At 40.0% G+C, this 25,929-nt stretch overlaps 2 protein-coding genes across 5 annotated transcripts; one reads left to right on the top strand and one right to left on the bottom strand.

Moving 5' to 3' along the window:
- Nucleotides 1-171: 171 nt before the first annotated feature.
- Nucleotides 172-8,558, bottom strand: sdf2 (stromal cell-derived factor 2). 2 transcript variants are annotated; one of them, XM_085470490.1, is made up of 3 exons: nucleotides 8,496-8,558; nucleotides 4,629-4,825; nucleotides 172-1,604 (listed from the first exon to the last, which is right to left on the bottom strand). In XM_085470490.1, the coding sequence occupies exons 1-3, from the start codon at nucleotides 8,512-8,514 to the stop codon at nucleotides 1,305-1,307; spliced, it is 516 nt and encodes a 171-aa protein (XP_085326616.1). In that variant the 5' UTR covers nucleotides 8,515-8,558; the 3' UTR covers nucleotides 172-1,304. The 2 variants fall into 2 exon arrangements, with proteins under 2 accessions (XP_085326616.1, XP_085326615.1); XM_085470489.1 differs by lacking the exon at nucleotides 8,496-8,558 and adding an exon at nucleotides 6,454-6,740.
- A 3-nt stretch (nucleotides 8,559-8,561) lies between these two features.
- On the top strand, nucleotides 8,562-25,540 carry supt6h (SPT6 homolog, histone chaperone and transcription elongation factor). 3 transcript variants are annotated; one of them, XM_085470488.1, is made up of 37 exons: nucleotides 8,562-8,626; nucleotides 9,973-10,083; nucleotides 10,166-10,336; nucleotides 12,274-12,347; nucleotides 12,459-12,636; nucleotides 12,736-12,817; nucleotides 13,030-13,285; nucleotides 13,376-13,477; nucleotides 14,133-14,246; nucleotides 14,352-14,441; nucleotides 14,580-14,722; nucleotides 14,826-14,971; nucleotides 15,057-15,164; nucleotides 15,251-15,531; nucleotides 15,624-15,778; nucleotides 16,569-16,764; nucleotides 16,965-17,104; nucleotides 17,223-17,340; nucleotides 17,435-17,511; nucleotides 17,620-17,755; nucleotides 17,902-18,039; nucleotides 18,956-19,123; nucleotides 19,211-19,338; nucleotides 19,479-19,686; nucleotides 19,946-20,093; nucleotides 20,261-20,403; nucleotides 20,509-20,649; nucleotides 20,823-21,018; nucleotides 21,148-21,293; nucleotides 21,485-21,577; nucleotides 21,654-21,767; nucleotides 21,891-22,015; nucleotides 22,183-22,295; nucleotides 22,390-22,467; nucleotides 22,567-22,742; nucleotides 23,237-23,496; nucleotides 23,783-25,540. In XM_085470488.1, exons 2-37 carry the CDS (start codon nucleotides 9,984-9,986, stop codon nucleotides 23,973-23,975), a joined length of 5,235 nt encoding a protein of 1,744 aa, XP_085326614.1. In that variant the 5' UTR covers nucleotides 8,562-8,626; nucleotides 9,973-9,983; the 3' UTR covers nucleotides 23,976-25,540. The 3 variants fall into 3 exon arrangements, with proteins under 3 accessions (XP_085326614.1, XP_085326612.1, XP_085326613.1); XM_085470486.1 differs by having other exon boundaries at nucleotides 10,163-10,336; XM_085470487.1 differs by having other exon boundaries at nucleotides 8,572-8,630; nucleotides 10,163-10,336.
- The last annotated feature ends 389 nt before the right edge of the window (nucleotides 25,541-25,929 follow it).

Below are 25,929 nucleotides of genomic sequence, written 5' to 3'. Positions count from 1 at the left end.
AGTGTAATGGTCCAGATAGATATTAACAGCCCGGGTTAGCTGCAAATCCTTCACTCTGTTATCATTGTGGGTGAAATTAACGGGTTGGACTTCATAAGTTAATTCCAGTTTGCTTTAAGGTATAATGTAAGAAATGGAACAAAGAAGTCACACTGACAATGATTTGCATTAAAAAAAACTCTTTAATATGAGGTATTCACTGCAGATTCATTTTTCCTTTGAACCTCTGGAGCACATATAAATGCACAGGCAGCATGAATGTCAAACATTACTTTCCCTCTACACTTCTGAGCAAACAAAGATAATAAACAGCATTCAGTGCATTAAAGGGGACCTATTTTCTCCAAACTTTCTGTCATTCACATATGATGGTGGGTTCTGCTCATATTAAATGTGGTCAAAATTACAGTCTATTTAACAGATTTTTTCCTTTACATGTTTATACAGACATTCAGTCCAGACAATAAGCACAGATCCCTGCCCACTTGTTGTGCAGACCTACTGTTTGTAAGAGGTAGCCAGTCAGAAGAAAGCTGGCTCGAAGGGAGGGGTAAGGGAGATACTGTCTGAGAAGTGAGGGTCTGCACCAAGGAAGAGGACAGAATAAATAAAGATAAAGATTATATTGGACTTTAAATTCTGAAAAATATGGAGTATAGGTCCCCGTTAACATTAACAAATATCCACAGAAAAAACTGTTTATTTTCTTATGCGTTATCAGTGTGGGGTAAATCATATGCAACACTGACTTAAAGGGGGGGAATCATTTTCTGTATTAATACTGCTTCGCTGTCACTTGTGTAAAACATGGTATAAGATACCATAAAATACAATAAAGACTCCACTATGTAAACAATTACAATGTTTTTAGCATAAAGGCACAACTGTAACAATGTCTTTTTAGATCAACTAAACACAGGACGACTTTTATTTATTTTTTTATGTGGAAAACCTGCAGTGTCTTCTGTGTTATAGTTTAACAATAAATTAAAGCTAACAGGACAACTTCTTGTTTGACATACTTGTTACAAAATGCAAAAGAAAAAAAACATTAGTGTTGGCATACAATAAAACAGTACGTTCAATACTCAATGTCTTCTTGTACCTTTTAAGTCAAATTATAGTGCCATTCACAGATTAAGTCTGAGTGTAGCTGCTTAGCTGCTGGATCTATGAGTTTCTTGCATTGTTTCCAAAGTATGTTCTGGTGAAGGAAAGGGACTGCTGGAACAGATATAATTAGAGACAGAAATAGGTAGAGAGGAAAACAGAAAAAGACAGAAGCAGAGAAAGAAAAGTGAAGTTTAGAACTCTGTGTGTGGGTGACTGTAGTCTCGACTGCCTCCTGGGCTCTCACTGGGCTTCATGAAGATACCCTCCATGGCTTTCCACAGACTGTGCTGGCTGGGGCTTGACATAGCATGAACTTCTGTCTGACCGTGGATCGGTCGTCCATACTGCTCCCCCGTCACAGACAGCAGTGCATCAGTGGCCCTGTGACGGAAGCGGATGGCCTCCTCCCGCTTCCATACGGATCCCCCGCACTGAACCGTCCACTCATCGAGGTGGTCTCCTTCTCCGTTTTCGCCAAATGCGCTCACCTCCTGTGAAAAATGAGAGAGAGATCAGAGGACTAGTGAAAACAGAATAAAGAAGAAGATGAGGTGCTTTCTTTTGTGGAAGCTCTTTGAAACCCTACAATGTTTAGACATTTTTAAACAAAATAACCTCCTGATGTTTTTATGCATGCACGGCAGACTAAACTTTACTAGACATTACTGAGCTGTGTGTGGGAATGAAAATATCTAGATCAGTCAGATTAGACAACAATCTTTTACCTGGCAGCCCCCTAATCTATGTAATATTAGACTGAGCCCATAGAACTGTCTTCAAAATTGACAGCCAGCATTAGATCATTATGCATCCTGTAAACTCTGAAGGTGCCACCTCTCACCTAAACCAAACAAAATTATTAAATCACAATTCTGTAAAATTCCTTAACCTGCAGGATACATCCACCCTATATGACCCCACCCCTTTGACCCAATAGGCTCATTTCCCTCCAAATCCAAATGAAAACAAAGGGGGTTAATCACACGCTGACTCTGATAAATGGTTTAGAAGATACATGCATGGATGCTTGAATGTGCACATCACATCCTATTCAGAAGCTTAACCAGCTTCGGTCTGTTTTTTCAGGGGTATTTACTGGAGTGAGAACAAATCTGTTGTAGATGCAATCGCCTGTCCATATCTGACCAATGTCCTGCTCTTTACTGCATCTAAAGCCTCGGTCACACAGACCTAGAAGTCAGTTGGGGAGTACCCTGGCAAACCAAAATCCTTGCAACCTCCAGCAAACACTAGACCAACTGAAATTAAAAAAATTTATTCGTTTGTGGTTAGCGTCGGGGAATACAGCTTTTTTCCTAGCAACTTGTGGTTGTCAGGGGTTTCCAAGTGGTTTCTAGACCTGTGTGACTGTGGCTGCCCCTGTGTGAATGGGGCTGCCCCTGGGACTTGTGCAGTGTGGGATACTGTCTGAATCTAATTTACATGTTTGGATTTTATATATGAAAAATCCAGATGTGCAAATCACTCATCTTTTGACATGACTGAGGCAAATCTGCTCAGACTTAAACGGGGTACCCTGATGGCACGAGGCATTGCTGGTTGTGGTTGCCAGGGGTCACCAAACAGTTTCTAGGCCTGAGAAAGAAAGTGATGGTTTCCTTTTTTTTTTATAATTTTTAGATTTTTCAAAAATCCTTATTCTGTCCTTTGCAGTTTCCCAGCTGCGTAAATATAGCTGTTGACTGTGTTAAACAACCTTCACAGATTTTAATATTTATCAGTTAATAGACCACAACGCCATGTATACCATTTTTTTTTTATCTGGTGTCTTATCTCATCACCAAAGGTTCGGTGAAATACATCCCAGTCCACTGAATGGTGTACTAGTACCGCTCATACCAAATTACTGGGCTTCATGAGTGGATGAGAGCTCCTGACAATATAAAGTGTATATTATGCAGTCATAGTTGTCTATGTAAATGAAATTATTTACTATTGTGCTAATTTCACATTGATATACAGTTGTACTAAAAGCTTAAAAATTATTATAGGAATGTTTATTATTGGCTATTGACCGGATAAACTAATCTTTCAATCAGAATCGATCTGGATGAATCAGTCTTGTAACTCACAAAGCAAGCTTTTCCACTAATTTTTCGATCACTCAAAATGATCTAACACACCCAGATATTTATTGGCCAAAAACACGTGATACGATCAGCCATGCCAGATCCTTCTGAGTCCCCATACAAATGGAAATTATAGGTGTGGAAACTGTTCCCAGTGCCATACTAGTAAAACCACATCGTTTTTTTCATCCACCTACCGGTAAATATTGTCAGACTATAAGTGTGATTACAAATTTATGAAAGTGGCAAATGCGATTTGCCACTTTCATAAGTATTATGCGATAGCAGCCCATTTTAATAATATGTAACATGATATAGCATCTTTTGACAATTTTGTGGCATTGAGCATTGCCACCACCCCCTGGGGATTTATTATTGAAGAGAAAAGAATTTGCAGAACTTGTACTCAATGTAGTTTCTTCATAATTTTTTTTAAAATTAGATTTGTTTTGAGATGTGATTTGTTAATATTGGGATGTTGGTATTTTTTTAAAAATATACATCACTGATTTGTCCAAAGTATGAATATTTGTTGTAAACTGGTTTTATAATTGAGGTAATTTATGAATTTAAGTGACAATTTCAGAACAGGAGACATGGATGGTCCAGTTTTCGGATCAGGTGGTGATGTTAAATGTTATTTGGCTTTTTGAAGATTGTGTTGAAGTTTCGAGTGGACTCATTCATTACCTGATTGATAGTATGCAGTGTGAGATGTCTAGCCAGGAAACTGGTTTTTTTTGTACATGACGAAGGTCACACAGACTGAAATGTTGTAAGTCAATAAAAAATGATGATAAGCTGGACAGTGTGGGGAGGTTATATATTGTTACACCCAATTATTACAATTTCAGCATTTCTTTATCATGTAGAAAAAATATGATGTACAGTTGTAATTGCACTTCTTTTTATTATATTTTAATATCTCAGATATTAAATGTAAAGAAATATAAACTAAAATTTCTGTTTTCCTAAGGTACGCGTCTTCCAACCCTCTGACACTTTGGTCAGACAGTGTTCTCACACTTTCTCAGGATTTGGGAGTTTTACGCTGACCCGAGGCTGTTTTCCCAGAGAGTTTGTTAAGTATAAAAGCTGCTGTCAACTCAGGTTCACTGCAAAAATGTTGGTTTAGTTTTGAATAAAAGTGAAAGGCAGGCACCCTTTTTTTGTGTGTCTGTGTGTGTGTGTTTACACAAGACTACACATTAATAAATGTTACAGCTGTTTATCGCTTCAGTGTTTTTCCTAATCTTCCTAATTCCTAAATTTATTATCAGCTTTTTTGATTAAGAAGAAAAAAAAATAAAGTCCATCTTCTACACACTGACATCCTTCCCCAATTTTTGCAAAGAGAAACCTGGTAAATCCCACACATAGCCCCAAAGCTCTCAGCTTTTCCCTTGTACTTCTCCCACCACCCACCTGGTTAGATGACAGCGGGGAGGCGAAGTAGTGGCTATGCAGGTTACGTCCTGTGTTGACATGAGTGAGGCGAATCGTCTGCCCACACTTAACTGGGGTACCTCTGTGGCACAAGGCATCACTGGTCCCGCGAACACTCCAATAGCTGTTGCTGTCTTCTACTGCAGAAACCCCTGTTACAGACTGCTGTCCACTACCTGCCTCAGAGACACAGTCAGCAGAGGATTGTTAAAGATATTAGAGACAGTTCAAATAAAAAAATAAAATTTCATCTAGAATAGAAGATTGTTATTTAAAACCAGTCCTCTGCATAACTTATGAACTTTGTGTATGTGATGAAGGTTAGGTTTGCTTTATTGGTCGGTTTTTGGCAAACAACAATTCCATATGCTGGTGTGCAACTACAAGTCAGTGCGGTGAAACAATGTTATACCTAGAGTTTTCTGAGTATACAGTAACATTTCTTGTTATTTCCTTTTGTGACGCATTATTGCATACACCAGTGCCAAATGCTGATATTAGGATTAAAACATGCAGGTACTCTAATAGGAAACAGTAGAGGTGGAGGTATTCACTGGAGACAAAAGGAATGAAACGTCACGAATATCAGGGGTGATTTGTGACAGAAGGTGTGAGAAGGAAAGGTTTACAAGATGGCAGTGAGACCTGGTGTGATGTATGGTTTGAAGACAGTAACACTGACAAAAACACAGGGTGCTGAGCTAGAGGTGGCAGAGTAGAAGATGCTTTGATTTTTGTTGGGAGTGACCAGAATGGACAGGATTAGAAATTTATATATTAGAGGGAGACGTGAGGTCATGCAGTTTAGAGACAAAGTTAGAGAGACAAGGCTGAGGACATGCAGAGTTTCTTACAGAGGAAAAAAGAGTGACATGGTGGCAGATGATCTGCTGTGACGACCCCTACCCAGAGCTCATGGCTGCTGGTGAGGGTAGGGGTGAAGATTCACTGGTAAATCAACAGGTTCGCTTTTACACTCAGCTCTCACTTCATTACAATGGACTGGTACCATGGGCGCCAATCTCCAGCAATCTCCCCCCATCACTCATAAACAAGACCCCAAGATACTTGAACATCTCCACTTCCTGACCAGGAGTGTGCCTTCCAACCTTTACCAGCTGAGGATCAAGGCCTCAGACTCAGAGGCGCTGATTCTCATTGCAAGGGCACCAGCTTATTGATTATTGTTGTATCATGATACCATCCATCTTCTTGGAAACATATCATGATAGTATTTTACTGTGTACAGGTGTCATTTGCATCTGTACTCAGAGTTTATGGGGTTGTTATAACTGATACCTCTAAACCTCTATCGCTGACTAGTACTTGCACATATTTAACACCACCCTGGGTTCTTGCTCTGTCAGCTAGTACAGATGGAAAGAACCAGTGTAAACACAGTTTATGCTGCTGACTTAGAGGGGCTGCATTTTGTGTTGGAGATGTGATTTCACCTTCGCTTCTTCTGTCTGTCAATAAAAGACCACAAAGAAACAGAAACAGTCGTAACTGTGTTCTAACTGTGGTTGTGCACATAAACGTTTTTATTTGTCTCACCAGCAAACCTTAGAAACTGAGCTGACCTCCTAAAACGTGTCACATTTAACTGCAAACATGATGGAGTTAAGTTGAACATTATGACAAACTCACACTGACACAGTTAATGGATGAAAATTAAAAAGTCAGAATTGTATTTTTATCCAACAATGCAAACTTAGTTACGAAGGAAAATAACTGTAGTTATTGTTAGCTGAAAAACACGAGTGTTTATGAATGAAAAGATTAGTTTTGACAGCAAACTTACCGGACCCGTAGCGTACGTCGTGCGAGTGTAGTCTCACGTTGTGCTTTAAATTCAACAGTTTAATGACTGATCCGCAGGTCACAAAGCTCAGTTCCGTGCCAAGGGAGAGTCCAAACACACAGGAAAACAACAACAAAATGGCCTGTACAAAGCGTGGCATACTTTCACAGTTTAATTTACCCATTCCTTCTTTGTTTAAAAGCCAAGCACATCCAGCCGCTGATCCTTCTCAGAGATTTGCCTTATTTTTCGCTACGTCATTAAAAACGTACAGTAAGCCAGTGTTGAGCTCAGGAGACAGCGCCTCTAGCGGCTCGGAACGGCATCTGCGCGGTCTTATTTGGTTTTGGGGTTATTTAAGCGTACTGTTTGGCATCTTAAATGATATTTATACTAGAAAAAATACCTTAACGATAGTAAAGGTTGTCATATGGCATGGTGTTATTTTAGTTGTTTATGTGTGTATAGAATCGAGGTAAACCGCAGGGTAGTGATGGGCAGATGAAGCTTCATGAGCGCAAAGCTTCTTGAAGCTTCATTTGCTCTAGTAGGACATCTACTGGACGTAAAAATATTAGAAGAGTGTGGCCTTTTGCACACAGCCTGTAAATGTCAACAACAAAAGGAGTGTGTAAAACATGTATATTGTAGTGATGGCAGTATACTGTGTATATTTATACTGGCAGTATGGAAAATGATTATTTGGAAATGCTTAAAATGGAAATGATCATTTACTGTGAGGTGAGGTGTGGTTGGGGGTGTGGACAGTAGTTGTGCTTTTGTAACGTTGAGGTATGGACAGCTACACACTGCCTGTTCACATTTTATTCTGTAAAAACAACATTTTCACTGCTTTTATGACCTTTTTACTGGGGAGAACATAGCTAGGATTTAATGATTTAACAAGTCTTTTAAATCCTTTGTCCTCCACAATGCTAAATGGCTGGGAGTCCTCAATCACCATGCTAACCAGGTCTTCATCTATTTGAGATTGTTCTCCTGAGGAAAGACAATAAAGACAAAGCACAAATATAAATATCACACACGTAACTTATAACAGCTGTATAATATTGTTATATTATTTAGTAACATTACTGCATGCTATATTATCATGGCATTTGATGGCTCACCTGGTCTTGCTCCACAATCGGTGTTCCCCTTATTCTCATGCAAAGCTCTGTAGTGCCTAAGCATGGATGAGGTGTTGTTGTTATATCCCAGCTCCCTGGCACATAGCAAACACTTCACCTTGTACAAAAGTAAAGCCGCTTAACATAAATTGTATTGCACCATCAGTATTATGAAAATACATCTTATGTAGAAATTTACATACCTTGTTGGGAGAAATAAAATCAAAATGTTCCCACACAAGGGAGGACATCCTCCTCTTCTTAGCTGGCTCCATTCTCTCCTGACTTTCTCTCCTCACTCTCATAAACCTCCAAACTGTCTCCAAACTCTCACTAACCGCAACTCTCCATCAAACACCCACATTTTTGAATGAAGTCTGAGGGGTTTATATCTGTCATAGCTCGCGGCAAAGTTCGAACCACTTCATGAACCAGTCACGTGGTACAGCCGGGCAGCGAGGCTTCGGACGTCATCATTTTCAGCTCCTCCCATAAATGAAGCCCCGGCCAAAATCCTTTCCACGCCCATCCCCGTGACATCACGCTTCGAAGCCTCGAAGAACGTCACATCACTACCTTGCAACGGAATTTAAGACTAAACCAACACTAGCTTACTGGAAAAACGACTTAAACCTGTTGGTTAAATCTTTGACTTTAGTTAAAAAGAAAAAGGCTGCTTTTTTTGTTTCCTTTATGGAAGATTTTGATTTAGTGAGTTAATAATTTGTTAAATTATGTGACCCCATCTTTATATTTTATTTTCACTATGTATGAAAGTTGCTAATATGTAAGAAATGTCTATTCTCTGAATCTGTAATATATGGTGCATTTTGTTTGTATGTTTATATTACTAATAAAAAAAAATAAAAAAAATAAAAACCTTGCAACGGAAGAGGTTGGAAGTTCACTTACCGCATCCCGGAATTGTCATCACGCCGCTCGTTCTCGGCCATTTTTACAAGTGCAAGCTTCGAAATATAACATACAATACAACTCAGTTGTTACCGTTAATATATTCGGAGTACGCTACCCCACTGATACGTGTAAGTAAGTTTCTTTTAGCGTGATTATATGCTATGTCTTCACTGCGATGTCTTCTTTTTCAAGTAGTTAGTACTAATGCTGATGGCTGTTGTTGTCTTCCCAGCTAATGCCAGGCTAACATATCGACATGCTAAAGCGTTAACTAGCCAACGTTAAACTGCGAAGTTGGTTTGGAGGCCTTGGTTAATTTATGTAATGGTGAATTTACTTTAGGTACAGCAGCCTTTTATTGCCAACACGTTTCAAAGCAACAACGTGCCACCGTTGTACTAGCAGCAACGTTCCTTTCTAGTTTATTAGCATTGCTAATTGTCGTTTAGCCTCGTTCGTTGCTAGCGAAGACGTTAGCTTTAGCTACCTTTATTAACAAAAAATGTTTATACAACAACCTTTTACTCCTTTAACTTGAAGATTTCACCCGGATAACTCACTCTACCGTTATATTTAAAGCAAGTATGCTGTTTGTACGGTAATCACGGCCAGTGTTTTGTATGTGTGTGTGTACGCATTGCGACATGACTAGGTGAAGTCATTGTTAAAGCCCGCTTGTTAAGTCTTTCTGGCATTATAACAGTGCTAGAGAATAAAATCATTCAAAGGGCTGACTAAAATATACCCTTTTGTTGCTGTTAACGTTAGGCGTTGTTTCTCAACATTACACACATATGTCTTATGAAGCTCTCAAAAGGCATCGTTTTCAGATGTAATCTTTCGCTTTATTGTGAAAGTCTGAAGCTAAACCCTCATTTCTTTATACTTTACATAGCTCAGCGTGGTGTGTAGTATATTCATAAATAGTTGAGGGAAACTATCTACAGCAGATAAACAATATCTGGAAGACATGTCCTCAAGAAATAAGAAGAAAAATCATCAAACACCTGACACAGGATATGAGAAATGCATCAGGATGGATCAGGATGCCAAAGCATCATCAAAAATTGTCTCAGTAGAATGCAACACTTTTTTAGCAGAATACGAAGAAATGAGAAGGAAAGTAAAGAATCAAAATTCCTGCACAGCACTATTATACATTACTATCAAATTGTTATCATGTTAATCACAAAGTCATTAATAATCAGTAATAACCTGATAAATAATCTATATGTAATACAGGAGACATTATAACATCTTTGGTAATACATTGAGATATGTAAAAAAAAGTAATAGTTTAAAGGGACATTAAGCAATCTTTATATTAAGGATTACATTTCTTATTCTAGCACAATGTTATCCAGTATAGTGTAAGATTTGTGTGTATTTGGCTTTTGTCAGGAGAATTTTGGGAGAACCCAATATTGCCTGATTGATGACATTTTTATTAATAGCATTTTAACCCCTTTCTCAGGAATAGCAGTCATGTCGGACTTTATTGAAAGTGAGGCAGAAGAGTCAGAGGAGGAGTTTGAGGAGAAGGACTTAAAACCTAAGAAGAACCAGAGATTTTTGGAAGAAGATGGTAAGATCTGATTTCTTTAAATTTGGGAATGTGTGTTGAAGTTGTATGGCATGTGGACCCCTCATCTGTCATTTCTCAGCAGATGAAGAGGAAGAAGACGATAACCCAGAAGACCAGGATGAGAAAGGGAATTTACGTGGCTTCATTGATGATGGAGACGAGGTAGAAGAGGAGGAAGAAGCAGAAAAAAGTGGAAGTGGCGGGGGGAGTGATTCAGAGGAGGAAGTGAGGCGTCGACATAAAAAAAAGCGCAGTAAGTTCACCTGGTGTTTTTAAAAAATTGTTAAACCTGTGTGATTAATTACATATATCTATTTAACCTGTCCAGTCAATAGAGTGAAAACACTCATGCCCCATTATTATGCCATATCACACCATATTAGTGAGTGGAAGATGATCTTGGTTACTTGAGTCTTGCAGCCATGTTGGTACCCTACTAAGCAGCAATTTTGAATCCTATAAGTAATGCATTGAAGGAGAACCATAAGGCCACAGTATACCCACCGCTTTGGTCACTCTGCACTCTGCTGAGAAGGTCATGACACAATCAAATCCATTTATCCATCTATGTTCGCCATTATAGCGCTGGTAGCAGCTGCAGTATTCTCCTGAATAATAGGTGGTGCCACTCAGGCAACACCTATTATTCAGGAGACCATGTAAAGGAGAATTAAAGGCAGTGCCTGTTTTTCCAGAAAATCTGTCTTTTTAACAACTCTCAGCTTCTGTACTGATACATCATTAAAAAATTGCAAACCTGACACGATCGGGTGTGACAATGTGTCCCCAACCCAGCAGCGGCAGCACTATGCATCAGGTTACAAAAATCGAGGGGTGCATGACCATTAGAAATGGTTACTTGCAACAGCAGGTGTGATGTCGTTTTTATCCTATGGTGTTGTTTGCCAGCCACCACATGGTATGTTTAGTGGAGTCTTAACGTTCAGGCCAGTGGTTTTTTAGCAGAATACGAAGAAATGAGAAGGAAAGTAAAGAATCAAAGGTTTAGTGACTTTGCCCACAACAGAGTTTTAAAGTTTGTTTTTCTTACCACAAATACACAAATTTACCCAATATTATGGCTTCATTAGCAGGTTAATCTAGAGTACCAACATCAGAACAAATGATATGCTGATTTGAGTTATAGGTGCAGTAAGGCCTCAAAAGTGAAAACATTTGACTATATCTTTTCTACGGTAATGAGTTGACACTCCTGCCCTATTATAAATGCTTTTTTGTATTTCTTTCTTTCTTTCTGAGACCAAATGTAGTCTGTATAAACACATTGCTTGATTAATTGTGATCATTTGGCTCGGTTCCTTGAGAAGTTGACATTAAATATGCCAATATATTAAAGGTTACTGCAAAAATTAAGTAGTAGAAAAATGTTAAATGAGGTTAGTAATTTTGGAAAAGCGGTACCTTTTACTTAGGTGGTTGAGCAAGGAGCACTGATAGATTTTAAGATATAACATTTTCAATTATGTTCTTAGCATAATATTAAATCTCTGAAATTCTGATGCCTGCTCTGGCAGAAAAGTACATTTTATTTACAAATATAGGATAAACAAAGTATATTCTGTCACATCTTAACTGAAAAATAGCCTCATATTGTCATTTTTACAGTTACCTCAGCCAGTAGTGTATTTCTAATATAATACAGATATAGTTAATGAGGCAATAGATTGAAATTTATGACTGTTTTCTTATACTGTAGTTGCAGTTTTCAGTGTTATGGCCTTTCTTTTTGCACAGTAGAATTTAAAGTCGGGGGAAAATATGTTTCTAAATAATGAGAGCTGACCTTAAACAGATTCCAGGCATCTGTTGGCCACATGTTGCATCTTTCACATTTAGCTCCATATGTTGTGGATCCAGATGCATCCCAGTGTTTACCCAGGCGGGTGATGTTTGATGCAATGCTAGTTCTCTGCTGGTGTGCTTTACAGTTAACATTCATGTTGTCCATTTTTAAAGAAAGTAAAGGTCTAACACAGATGAGTTATTTGCCGTTCTTATAGGAAGTGACAAAATGGGATTTTCAGTGACTCTGGTGTTAATGTGTCAAGTAAATCTTTATATCTACATTAAAAAATATTTCCAGTCTTGTATTTAAACACTGGAATAGACATGCTTTGGCAGTGGTAGCTTGAAGTTGTTTCCTCTGTTTAAGACTTTTCACCTTTGCAGGCTACGATGACTACCTGGATGATGACGACCTTGACCTAATTGAGGAAAACTTGGGTGTCAAAGTAAAAAGGAGGGTAAGTTCCTGTCTACATTTTTATTTTTACCCTCACATCTAACAATTTCAAGTCACTTTTGTACACTTGAAAGAGTTGAATCCACCTGAACTGACTTGTCTTGAATCACAGAAGAAGAAATATGACCGTGTAAAAACACTGGATGATGATGAAGATGATGACGAGAAGGGCTTGATCGCAGATGAGATATTTTATCCGGATGGTGAAGGGGAGCTGGAGGAAGGCGAGGCTGTTGATGAACCTATGCAACAGCCTGATGATGATGAAGAAGGAGAGGATGAAGAATCAGGTTGGAGTCTTAAAAAATAATGAGAAAGTAACACATTTTATTTGAGATGTTCTATTGGATTGGGCTGTGGGGTTGTAAGTTTGTGTTATACTTCCACAGATATCGATGACTTCATTGTGGATGATGATGGCCAGCCCATCACCAAAAAGAGGGGCAAGAAGTTCTCAGGATACACTGATGCGTGAGTGTTGGAGTTTATGCTGAAGATCTTTGGGTGATTTATTCCTTAATAAAAAAAAATATATATATATATAATTCAGTGCAGGGTAATGCACTTTTCTATTATTTCCTTTGCATTCAGTTATTTTGTCTCAAGTGTCAATTAGTGTGAAATATTTAATCAAACTAAACACAAAATAAAAAGTCACAAGCTCTCTCTCTGTGTCTCCACAGTGCGCTCCAGGAAGCTCAGGAGATTTTCGGTGGCGACTTTGACTTTGCTGACTTTGATGCTGATGCATATGACCAGGGTGAGGAGGAGGAAGAGGATCAAGATGAAGAGGGCTGGGACCGACCCAAGAAGCAAACTAAGAGGAGGCTGGGGAGGAAAAGCATTTTTGAGATCTACGAGCCAAGTGAGCTCGAAAGTAGTCACATGACTGACCAGGACAATGAGATCCGCTCCACAGACATGCCTGAGCGGTTCCAGGTGTGTGTTTTGGGGTTAATTTATTGTAAACGTACTTATTCTCTGCGAACCTGAGGCTGCTTTCATGACTGTTCGTTTTTTGGCTTGTAGCTGCGAGCTATTCCTGTCAAACCTGCTGAGGATGATGAGCTGGAAGAGGAAGCAGAATGGATCTTCAGACATGGGTTTTCCACTCTTACAATCTCCATGCAGGTAGAGGCTTCATGCCCCATGGCATACATACAGTGCTGTGCAAAAGTCTTGAGCCACTCCTCATTTCTTTAGATTTGTCTTGTGCAATAGTTCTCCAGGTTTCCTGAAGATCTTTCAAAGCCTTTCTTTGGGCATTGACTACTTTTTCACTCATTTTCAGTCCAGCCCTTGTACCTTAGCAGTTTCAGGAATGTTTTTTTTGTTTAAGCTAATTAAACAAATGAATCATTCAAGCATAAAAAGGCTCGTAACTCAAGGAGTGAACCGGTATTCTACACACAATAGACAACTTGGCAAAGAGCCAATTTTAAATAGTATTTTCTAGCATTTTGTTACTAGAAGACTGTTGCACACACATAATATTTTCTCATTTCTCTTGCTGAATCTCACAATGTAACAGCCATAAAATAGTATCTTTGCACCAAGGTGATTTCCAAAGAGTTTATTGCTGAAAATCTGGCAAATTTTAGCATGCTGTGGCATTTGTTCCTTTTGTTCTGAAGGACAGAAGAACGGTCTATAGCAGATTAACAATGTTTGAAAGTCATGTCCTTAAGAGACGAGGAAAAAACAGCAGATATTTTATACAGGAACTCAGATGAGAGATGCATAATTTCCTGAAGCCTCACTGAAATATTTTTTATGCCTTTAACAGGAGAGCACAGATTACCTAGACAGGGGCACAACCACAAACTTCAGCAGAAAAGGTCCCAGCACAATTGCCAAGATCAAAGAGGCCCTTAACTTCATGAGGAATCAACAATTTGAGGTAGAGTGAGCTGCATATTCCTTTCAAGATACGAGCTTGTCAGTGTTATTTTAATATGAGTAAAATATGGGACACTGTAAAGAGTTCTTGTATCTTTTTCCCCAGGTTCCTTTTATAGCTTTCTACAGAAAAGAATATGTTGAACCAGAGCTCAACATCAATGACCTGTGGAAAGTGTGGCAGTGGGATGAGAAGGTATAATTGCGTTGTCAAATAAGAAATGGATACAGACTAATCCATCAGTAATCGTTTACATTGCTTCCAGTAGCTGCATTAAAAAAACAGCAAAGTTTTCTGGTTTCTATTTTAATATTTTCCTCTTCCACTCACCAGTGGACTCAGCTAAAGACCCGGAAGCAGAACCTGACCCGTCTGTTTCAGAAGATGCAATCTTATCAGTTTGAGCAGATCTCTGCTGACCCTGACAAACCTTTGGCCGATGGTATTCGTCCTCTGGACACTACTGACATGGAGAGGTATGACTTTATAGCACTACTGAGCCTACTGGTGAAACGTAGGCTAGAAAAGTAATCGTTTATTTAATTTCTCCTCTGAAATTCTGCTTTGTCCTTATTCAAGGCTGAAGGATGTACAGACTCTTGAAGAGCTGGGTGATGTCTACAATCACTTTTTGCTCTACTACGGACGAGACATCCCCAAGATGCAGAACGCTGCCAAAGCCAACAAGAAGAGGCTCAAGAAGATCAAAGAAGTGTCAGAGGATGGTAAGAAAAACGTGGTTCACTAAATAATGGATAGCTATATATTTAAAATAAATAAATAAATAAATCACCATGGCTCTTTCTTTAGGAGATGAGGAGGAATTAGAGGTAGAAGAAGAAGAAGAGCAGAAAGGACCTGATCTCAAGTTGGCATCCCGTAGGGATATGTACAGCATCTGCCAGAGCGTGGGACTTGGTTAGTCTCCCTTTCTGCTTTGGAAAATGTAATCTCAGTGGTTAAGGAGGATTACTAACTCTTTTCTGCTTTCTTTCTCTCTGCAGATGGCTTGGCTAAAAAGTTTGGTTTAACTCCAGAGCAATTTGGAGAAAATCTGAGGGACAGTTACCAACGTCACGAGACAGAGCAGTTCCCTGCTGAGCCCGTAGAGCTGGCCAAAGATTACGTTTGCAGTCAGTTCTCTACTCCAGAGGCAGTGCTGGAGGGAACTAGGTATATGGTAGCCATGCAGATTGCTCGGGAACCTCTGGTCAGACATGTTCTCCGACAGACGTTTCAGGAGAGAGCCAAGGTTAACATCAAACCTACAAAAAAGGGCAAAAAGGTACACAGCTATTCATAAGAATTGGGTTTAAAAAAAAAAAAAAGACATATAAACCATGCTCTTTCTAACCCTGCCTTTCTTTCTCCCTGTAGGAGGTAGACGAAGCTCACTTTGCCTACTCTTTCAAGTATCTTAAGAACAAGCCTGTAAAAGAACTGAATGGGGATCAGTTCTTGAAGATGTGCCTTGCAGAGGATGAGGGGCTACTTACCATTGATATCTGCATAGACCTTATAGGAGTTAAAGGGTAAATAGAGTGACATTTTTAGTGCATATTAATCAAAATCTTTAGAGTATTCTGGTGTGCTTAGCTGCAGAAGCTGAAACACATAGGAATGTGCTTTAAACGCAAATTTTTTTGAAATATTTGTAGTTTAATGACAACTGTTTGGTGTAAAGTTCAACCACTAAGCACAAGGCAGAACCCCTATTAACATTAATCCCACTGGGAAAATTAAACATGTGTGCAGTATAGCGTGGTCAAAAGTCTCTGGCACCTTTGCATTTAAAATACTGTTTGTTTCTTAACTAATTTTATCAATGGTGTCAAATAGTTCTTTAAGAAAGAGTAACTGTATATGTGTTTTTTGTTTTAGACTTGATGATTAAGCTAATCTTTTAAGCTAATCTTTTAAGCTCATTAATGTTTAGATTTATTTCACCATTTGAGGAGAATCATAAAAAAGCATCATCATAAAACATCCTGAGTTCTTATGAATCCTATCAGTTTTGTAATTAATGAACATTCCTTGGCCTTTGGACACCAAACACAGGCTCTGATGTGACTAACGGTTGTCCCATTTTTAGCGCCTGCATAGAAACCTTGCTTGGATGTCGCAATAAAAGAGTAGTAAAGTAGGATAAACCCGTTGAGTCTAATTTCTTGAGTTTCTGGCTTTAGCGTGTTCTTTTTTTTTTCATTTTTTTTTCTCTCATCCTTGTCAGGAAAAAATTAGGCTTTTGAATTATTAATGGAAATATTAAGACACTCTGCCCTTTGTCCACGTTTTTTACATTTTTTCTGTGCTTCTCCACAGGTATGCAGGGGACCAGACGTACTTTGACGAGATCAAACAGTTCTACTACAGGGACGAGTTCAGTCACCAGGTGCAGGAGTGGAACAGGCAGCGAACTTTAGCCATAGAAAGAGCTCTCAATCAGTTCCTCTACCCTCAGATGGCCAAGGAGCTTAAGAGCAAACTGATTGCTGAGGCCAAAGAGAGCATTATCAGGGTAATTTTCTATCACATTGATGTGATCTGTTCTTCCATTTGTGCTATTATTCCCTATCAGTCTTGCACAGACAATCAAAAGCGCACAGTCTGAGAAGCTGGACTACGTTTGTGATGTCGTAGATATAAAATCTATTTGTGTTTTTAATCTGAAAACTAATTATGATTTATTCCCCCCCCCCCCCCAATTTATCATTGAAGTCCTGCTGTCGCCGACTGTATAACTGGCTGAAAGTGGCTCCGTACAGGCCAGATCAGCAGGTTGAGGAAGATGATGATCTGATGGATGAGAATCAGGGAAAAGGCATCAGAGTGCTTGGTGTAGCCTATGCGCCCAGCAGGTGTGTATATATCAGTAGCTTGAGTTGTTGGTGCGTTCAGCAAAGCACAGACATTTAAGTATAGCATATACGAAAAAAAGTAGTAAGATTTTCGTGTATATAAACTTTACTCTGGCAGAGATACTCCAGTATTCTGTGCTCTGATCAACGGGGAAGGAGAGGTGATGGATTTTCTTCGTCTACCCTACTTCATGAAGAGAAGGAACGCCTTCAGGGAGGATGAGAGAGAGAAGAAGGTAGAAGCAGAAAACACAGCTGTAGCACCTCTGTAATGGTTTTTTGTTGAAAACAAGTCACTTAAAAGTCTTTGTTTAAATTGTGTCTAATCAGGCCAGTGACATTGAAAATCTCAAGAGGTTTCTGTCAGGCAAGAAACCTCATGTAGTAGCTGTTGCTGGAGAAAACCGGTAAATCACCAGATTACCTCCTGTTTTTTCTAAATGTATGCTTGTACACATTTTTAACAGCATTCACAATGTAGAGCAGAAATGTTAAAAACATGAACGTGTTTACAGAGATGCCCAAATGATAATGGAGGACATCAAGAGAACTATCGGCGAGCTTGAGCAGGAGTCCTCTCTGCCTGCTGTAGGAGTGGAACTTGTTGACAATGAACTGGCCACGCTGTACATGAACAGCAAGAAGTCTGAGGTACATATTTGTTATGTCACCTACAATAGAATTACACAAAGATGTCTGTGGTTTAATTGCTTGTTAGTCAACCGGCAAGCGTGTTCAATTTCAACCCTGTGTTAGCTCTCATTATTTCTTGTGATCCTGTTGCTTTCTGTCTGCAGGCTGATTTTAGGGATTATCCTCCGTTGCTGCGACAGGCTGTTTCAATAGCCAGGAAGATCCAGGATCCGCTGGTGGAGTATGCTCAGGTCTGCAGCACTGATGAGGATATTCTCTGCCTCAAACTACACCCACTGCAGGTGAGTGAATGAAGACATTGATTTTTGATTGGCTAGTATATACAGGGTAAATCAAAAAGAATCATCCAAATTCAAAATGCTTTTACTGTAATGTTAGAAAGAGGGGATTTTTGAGTTTCACAGGGTTGCTGGTGAAATGCATAACAACAGCAGTTGCTGCTTTGACTCCAGACATGCTCGTAAAAGTCTGGGACTTTGAGTATTGCATGGATGTGTGTCTGGAGAGGGGCAGATTAACCTTGTGAATGTTGTCATTTTTGGATGCAAAACTTAAGCCATTTATTTTAATATGTACTTTCAAAGAGAGCTTTTTGAAATCAATTTTTTTTATATTCCCTGTATTTTTTGCTCAGTATTGTCTTAGCATTTTTAGGTATCACAAGGTGTTTTATACCAGCTGCTGCTTCACTACAAAGATACCATTACTCATTTTCTCTTGTGGGTAACATGAGATTTTTACTGCTATGTTTGTCTACTTTGTTTTCTTCTGTAGCATCATATACACCTGTTACTGCAATCAAAGCTTGTCCTGCAAAGTTAAACTGTAGAAACCTCTCAGTCAAGTTTTCAGCCTAGTCAAACGCATCATTTGTAGGAACAAATTATAATAAATTAGATTTATGTCAGTTTCATTATCAACTCTACACTCATATGCAAGCCTTTTCCATTGTAGTGAAATTGTTTTTACAGTGTCCCACTGTAATGTCAGTATTAGTAAAAAGAATTTTTAAACTTAGAAATGTACAGGGTAAGCAGGACAGACACTTCTCGATCTCTGTCTTGTAATCGTGTATTAGTCAATGTGAATTCATCAATCGTAGGCCAGCTTCAATCATAGCATGACTTGCTGTTTTTTTTCAGCAGCTACATACAGTGCATATGTAAAAAGTAGTTTGTCCTCTCTTGTCCGTCTTAGGAACATGTGGTGAAGGAGGATTTGCTCGATGCTCTTTACTGTGAGTTCATCAACCGTGTTAATGAGGTTGGAGTAGATGTGAACAGAGCCATCGCACACCCTCATACTCAGAGCCTGGTTCAGTATGTGTGTGGTTTGGGACCAAGGAAGGGTTCACATCTTCTCAAGGTATACATTTCTGCTGCTGATATGTAAAGCGTATGTGCAAGATATCATTGATAACATTATTAACCACTGTGATTTTATTTTGTGTAGATTCTGAAGCAGAACAATACTCGTTTGGAAAACAGAACACAGCTCGTCACAATGTGTCACATGGGACCCAAGGTTTTTATCAACTGTGCTGGTTTCATCAAAATTGACACGGCTTCGCTTGGGGACAGGTTGGAACTTCGTCTTGAAATTTTCAGACCATTTCGATATTTCTCAAAGGGCTGGATGTGCACATGTTTGAGTCTATTATGCTTCTGTGAATAATTTTAAATCAGCCTCGGTTTTTCATTCTCTCAAACTCTCCTGGCAGTACGGACTCCTACATTGAGGTCCTGGATGGCTCTCGTGTCCACCCTGAGACATACGAGTGGGCTCGCAAGATGGCTGTAGACGCGCTCGAGTATGATGAGTCGGCAGAAGATGCCAATCCAGCCGGAGCTCTGGAGGAGATCTTGGAAAATCCCGAACGTCTCAAAGACCTGGACTTGGATGCATTTGCTGAAGAGCTTGAGAGACAGGTCAGTGTCTGTGTGTTGTACCTTTGACTAATTTAGTATCATACTTTATCCTGCCAAAGAAAAATACGCCTAAGAGGAACCAACACTCCAAAAAAAGAAAAAACAAGAAAAACAAGCATTTCTTTTTATTTGTCTTTCATGTGTCCATTTTACCTTTTTATTCAGAAAAGGGAGAGTTCTGTCTTCTACCACCATTGGATTCAGGAGTCAGGTTTAAAAATATTGTGACCAGTCATCCTACTGTGTTATGTGCCTGCAGGGTTACGGAAACAAAGGAATTACTCTGTATGACATCCGTGCCGAGCTGAGCTGTAGGTATAAAGACTTACGAGTTGCGTACAGAGTCCCTAACACTGAGGAGGTTTTCAACATGCTCACCAAGGAGACTCCAGAGACCTTTTATATCGGTAATATACACTACATTAAGATATGATGCCTCGAATTAAGCTCAGTTCATCAATAAGAATCTCATTCACTTGTTCAATGGAGTGATGCTGGTCAATTGTCTGCCATGGTAGAAATGTGTAATTCATAATTTAGCCTATGATTAAGGTTTTTCATATCTTTCTTTCAGGTAAGCTGATCACTAGTGTAGTAACTGGCATCGCTCACCGGCGCCCTCAGGGAGAGAGCTATGACCAGGCCATCCGTAATGATGCTACAGGCCTTTGGCAGTGCCCCTTCTGCCAGCAGGACAATTTCCCTGAACTGAGCGAGGTACCACACATCGAGTTTTCTTTATTTCTTTTTCTGAGTGAACTTTGTGTTACAGATATGCCATGACGATCATGTTTATAATTTTGATTGTGTGTGGTGCTTCAGGTGTGGAACCACTTTGACAGTGGGTCATGTCCAGGTCAGGCCATTGGAGTACGGTCCAGATTAGATAATGGTGTTCAGGGTTTCATTCCCACCAAGTTTCTCAGTGACAAAGTGGTCAAACACCCTGAGGAGAGGGTCAAGGTGAGGCATTTTTTGTTGTGCCCCCTTTATTTGGTTGATCTCACCTGCAATTGTTTTCCTGTTTGTCCACTTACACTGCCCAGTCCTGATAGAGCTGTATTATTACTACTTTCTATTTTTCATCCTTCAGCCTTGGTTGGTGTGTTAACAGATTTTCCCTCCTTCTACTTTAGGTGGGCATGACAGTTCACTGTCGAATCATGAAAATCGACATTGAGAAATTCAGCGTTGACCTCACGTGTCGCACCTCTGATCTAATGGACAAGGCCAACGAATGGAAGCTCCCTAAGGACAGCTACTATGACTTTGACACAGAGTCTGAAGACCAAAAGCTGGAGGAGGAGTTCAAAAAGAAACAACAGCGAACACGTGAGTATATGAAGTAAACAAAACATATTTGGTTGTTGAAGTTGCAGACAGCACTGCATTTTTTTAAAATCTTAGTAGTGTGGACTTTAACATAATTAATTCTTATACCATTTGTCTTTGGCTTTTTAGCATATATAAAGCGTGTGATTGCCCACCCCAACTTCCACAACATCAGTTTCAACCAGGCAGAGAAGATGATGGAGACCCTGGATCAGGGTGACTTAATTATTAGGCCCAGTAGCAAGGGAGAAAACCACCTCACAGTCACCTGGAAGGTAAGAAAACGAGCACTGCAGAAGGGTTAAAACTTTGGTTGATTGAAAATAACAAATGTAATAAAATGCTTCTTGCTTAAAATGCTGTGTCCAAGCATTTTAAGCAAGACCTGGCAGTAAGATGCGACAAAGACTTAAATGATTTCTTTGGTACCAAATGCTCCACTCTGACTAAATATAATGTTTTATAGGTGGCTGATGGCATCTACCAGCATGTTGATGTGAGAGAAGAAGGCAAAGAGAATGCTTTCAGCTTAGGGCACACTCTGTGGATCAACAATGAGGTAAGCTGGTTTTGTTGTTGGGGGGGGGGTGGGGGTGTTGAAGTGTTGCTTACAGAGTTTTTTTGATTCACTGCAGGAGTTTGAAGATCTGGATGAAATTACTGCTCGGTACATTCAGCCAATGGCGTCATTTGCCCGGGATATGCTGGGGCATAAGTACTTCCAGGAGTGCAACAGGGGAAGCAGGGAGGTATGTATATTGAGTTTTTTTTTTTTTTTGTGACATTGTTCTTATAATTGAGTTGTGAGCTGTTTGTTTGTTTTGTCTTGGCTTGCACATCTTATCTTGCTCATCTTGTTCTTTATCTGTCAGAAAATGGAAGAGTTGCTGATGCGGACAAAGAGGGAGAAGCCCACCTTCATCCCTTACTTTATTTCAGCATGCAAAGATCTACCAGGAAAATTCATCCTGGGCTACCAACCACGTGCAAAACCACGGTATGTGGAAATGTTTGTTTCCTACTTTCATGAAAGAAAATGTGAAGTCGGATGTATAAATGTGGTACAAATATACATTTCTTTATTTATTTGTTGAAAGGTTTCTGGTTGATTAACAGGAAGGTTGTCCTTCATGTGAAATGCTTTATTTTTTATCCTCTCCATAGGATTGAGTATGTGACTATTACCCCAGATGGATTCCGCTACCGTTCACAGATTTTTCCTACGGTGAATGGGCTTTTCCGGTGGTTTAAGGACCATTTTCAGGACCCTGTGCCAGGTATGAAAGTGCTATAACTATACATTATAAAATGTATCACAGCTCCTAAAATACATTATAGGTGATTGTTTAAACATTTTCTCCTTCATTCAAGGCATCACTCCCAGTAACAGCAGCCGAACAAGGACGCCTGCCTCCCTGAACGCTACCCCAGCCAATATTAACATTGCAGGTGAGCCCCGCAGTCTTCCCCCAATTTATTAATCTAGATTTTCAATTTAGGCTCTATTAATTTTACAGTTTTCTGCTGTATTCCCTCCTTTCTCACTAGACTTGACACGAGCTGTCAACGCCCTCCCACGCAACATGACATCTCAGATGTTCAATGCCATCGCCGCAGTCACGGGCCAGGGTCAGAACCCCAACACCACACCTGCACAGTGGGGCTCCAGCCAGTACGGCTACGGTGGCAGCACAGGAGGTGGAGGGAGTTCGTCTGCCTATCATGTGAGGACAGCTTTCTTGTTTTTAAAAGAGAAGAGGATGTTTTGGGGATTGTGATTACTCCCAACAGACTGTTGGGAGTTGTGCACGGTGTCCACTAGAGATAAATTGGGTTCTGTGGAAATGGTAAATACCAGCTTGCGATGGTGCAGTTTGGAAAACGGATCATTAGCTGATATGGTGACCTGTCCCGGACACTATTGGAAACCTGAATTACAAGATAAGATTGACCCTTTGTCTAATTATTAATAATTGAGTTCCTAAGGTTTTTGCCACATTAAATATTATCTATCAGACTATTTCTGATGATGGCCACAAGACCAAAACATTAGCATGTTTGTTGACATGATCAGAATGAATTGGTGACATTGTCTACCTTTGGGTCCCCATCACTGAAGGAAATTGGAACCCAAAAGTTTTTTGGCAGCATTAAAGCCGACTGAATGTGGTTTTACCTCGACTCATTTCACAATCGATGTGTACTTCATTTCCTGCAGGTGTTTGCCACACCTCAGCAACCTATGGCGACACCCATGATGACGCCCAGCTACTCGTATACCACACCGAGCCAGCAAGCTTTGGGCACACCGCAATACCCAGGCTCCACCCCTCAGTCTTCACATTCTCATGCCCACGCCCACCCACATGGAAGCCACATGTCACATCACGGCCATCACAGCAGTCACCACGGCCACTCATCGGGCACACCGTCATCTTCCACTTCATCCCGAGGACGGACGCCACAACAGCAGCCAAAGTAAGTACAAAATGGCAGTCCTTCAGTCTTAGTTATTTGTGCTAAGACTTCATCTGCAGTTCAGATTTTTCCCTCACCTCCAACTCTTAAAAGTGAAATGTCTGTTTTGAAGTTTGTCACTCTGCCAGGCAACAATTTATGTTCATGTTGCAGTTTTCTGCCACAAGGCGGTGCTAAACCTGTAGTAAGAATTATATTAAATCTAAACAGCCTCCCAATGTTCGGTTGGGTTTCCTTTCATATGCTGTCCAATAAAGCCATCTCCCTCTGTCCTCTGTTACTGCAGGCCAAGCAGCAGCAGCTCCACCGCAGTAGACTGGGGCAAGATGGCCGAGCAGTGGCTGAAGGAAAAGGAAGCAGAGGGCAGAAAGAAATCTCAGAGGATGACGCCACGACCGTCACCCAGCCCTATGATCGAGAGCACACCCATGTCAATCACTGGAGACGCCACACCCCTGCTGGATGAAATGGACCGATAGGGGACAAAGGGGGGCGTTGCTGTACCCCCCCACACACCCAACTTTGTCCCTTTGTACTGCTTCTTCATCCAGATAACCCATTACCCTTTCTCTCCCCAACATCCCATCAGCCCCATCTTCACCTTGACTCTTCATGTTTTCCCCTTCACCTCATGATATTGTAGCAGCAGTTTTCACTCTGGTGTCACCCAGCCCATATCTCGTCTTCCCGTCGACCCATCAAATGTTTCATAACCTCACCTCCAGCCACCTCATGCTATGGCTGCATAGTATTTTGTACAGTCAGAATAACACTGTATACATCATTCAAAATGTCAGTAGAATGACATAAATAAAGGAGAAAAAAAACACTTGAAGTATGTGGAAGCAGTTACGTATAGGATATGGACCTACACTGACATTGCCATTGGTTTTAGTTTGATCGAGGAAATAGGTCTGACAGATGGGGAACAACAACCCGGTCATGTTTGGCGGAGTTTTATGAGCAGTTGCCAAAAGAGCTCTTTGCCAAGCCAATGAGGAAATTGAATATTTGTATGAATGCGTCAGAACGAATAAAGACTTTTTTTTTTTCTTGTTTGAATCTTAAGACTTCAATCTTCACATCTGTCAAAGCAAACACACATGTTACTGAGCAGACACACCCGGTGACAGGATTTATAACGCCAGCCTCTGTCGGGCATGAGTTACAGATTATTGTCTCCACCACACGCTGTGATATGATCAGCTGACACCGTGTGATTGGCTCCTGTAGATAGCCTCTAATGTATTGCTGAAATTTAAGTGGCCTGTTCTGTGTGGTCATTAATGAAGTGCCACACTGAAAACAGGGTGTTTTTGATGACTTCTTGTGTTTCAATATGCAGAAGTTGTCTTCAGTTTAAAACTGTTGTTTTTAGTACCTGCTCTCTGACTGGCAGATTGTTGACGAAACTTTCATTAGTCTGTCAGATGTTGATTTTAAAGTTTACCCAGATCTGAATTTCGTGTATGTTAAATGTGTGCAGTTCAGTGAATACTGGTTTATGATGTTTGCCATCTTAAAAGATGTGATCGCCACGTGCTGCTGCTGTAATTCTGTCTGAGTCAGTATCTCTTTTCTCACTGATATCACAGCCTTCAAAATTTCCAATATTCCAGTGGATGAGCTAAAGTTTTTCTAACACTATCAACCGAATATACTATCAGACTGACTTCCCACTGCTTATATTCCTGAACTCTGTGTAATGTTCTGAACTGCATGACAGTTTATGGCCACCCTGGTTCTCTCCTGATTCATGGATTCAGTTTTACTCTTGCTGTTTGTGCCAGAGTACAAACAGGCAGCACTGGTATTCAGAGGTGTGTTTAATTTTGCTGTGTGCGAAGCAACATGGTCCCATAATATGCATAATCTTTTTAATTATGGTTTTGGAGTAAATGCTCTGGGTTTTACATTTCTTGCCAGGTGGAGATCTCACATGTGTCTCAGCGAGGCTGTGATTGGTTGTCGGCAGTAGCTGGTCTCCAGCACTGCTGATGGCTTTTTCTACCTGTGATCCCTTTAATAAAAGTGTTCATATGAAGCTTCGTGTCTTATTCTTGATGATATGATGGGCACGTTTGTCTGTTGTTTTTATTTCCTTACTGGCAGCTTACGTCCAACCTTGGAGTCAACAATAGGATAGAGAATGTAATTTTACCTTGGTTTATAGTTAGAGATGTGATGATAACAATTTAATTTAGCCTCTTTTATATTATTTACAACACTGTGGAGGTGTGGGAAAGATTTCAATACCTAAAGAATCTGTATAATATGAGTTAAAACAATATATCCAAGACACACCCACGTTCTTGCTGTCTGGCTTACTGACGAAATTCAGTGGAAGCAGATTGAGCTTGCTGCTTTTTCCCATTCCTGCAAACAATCCCTCCATTTTCAAGATCATGAGAACAGTTACCTCAGAGGAGAGGG

Source organism: Copadichromis virginalis, linkage group LG10 (genome assembly GCF_057382275.1).
Source record: "Copadichromis virginalis isolate Kocher_CV1m ecotype Utaka linkage group LG10, C_Virginalis_male_GT1.1, whole genome shotgun sequence".
Lineage (NCBI taxonomy): Eukaryota > Metazoa > Chordata > Actinopteri > Cichliformes > Cichlidae > Copadichromis > Copadichromis virginalis.
The sequence above is the reverse complement of the archived record's forward strand: the minus strand, read 5'-3'. Positions and strand labels throughout refer to the sequence as shown.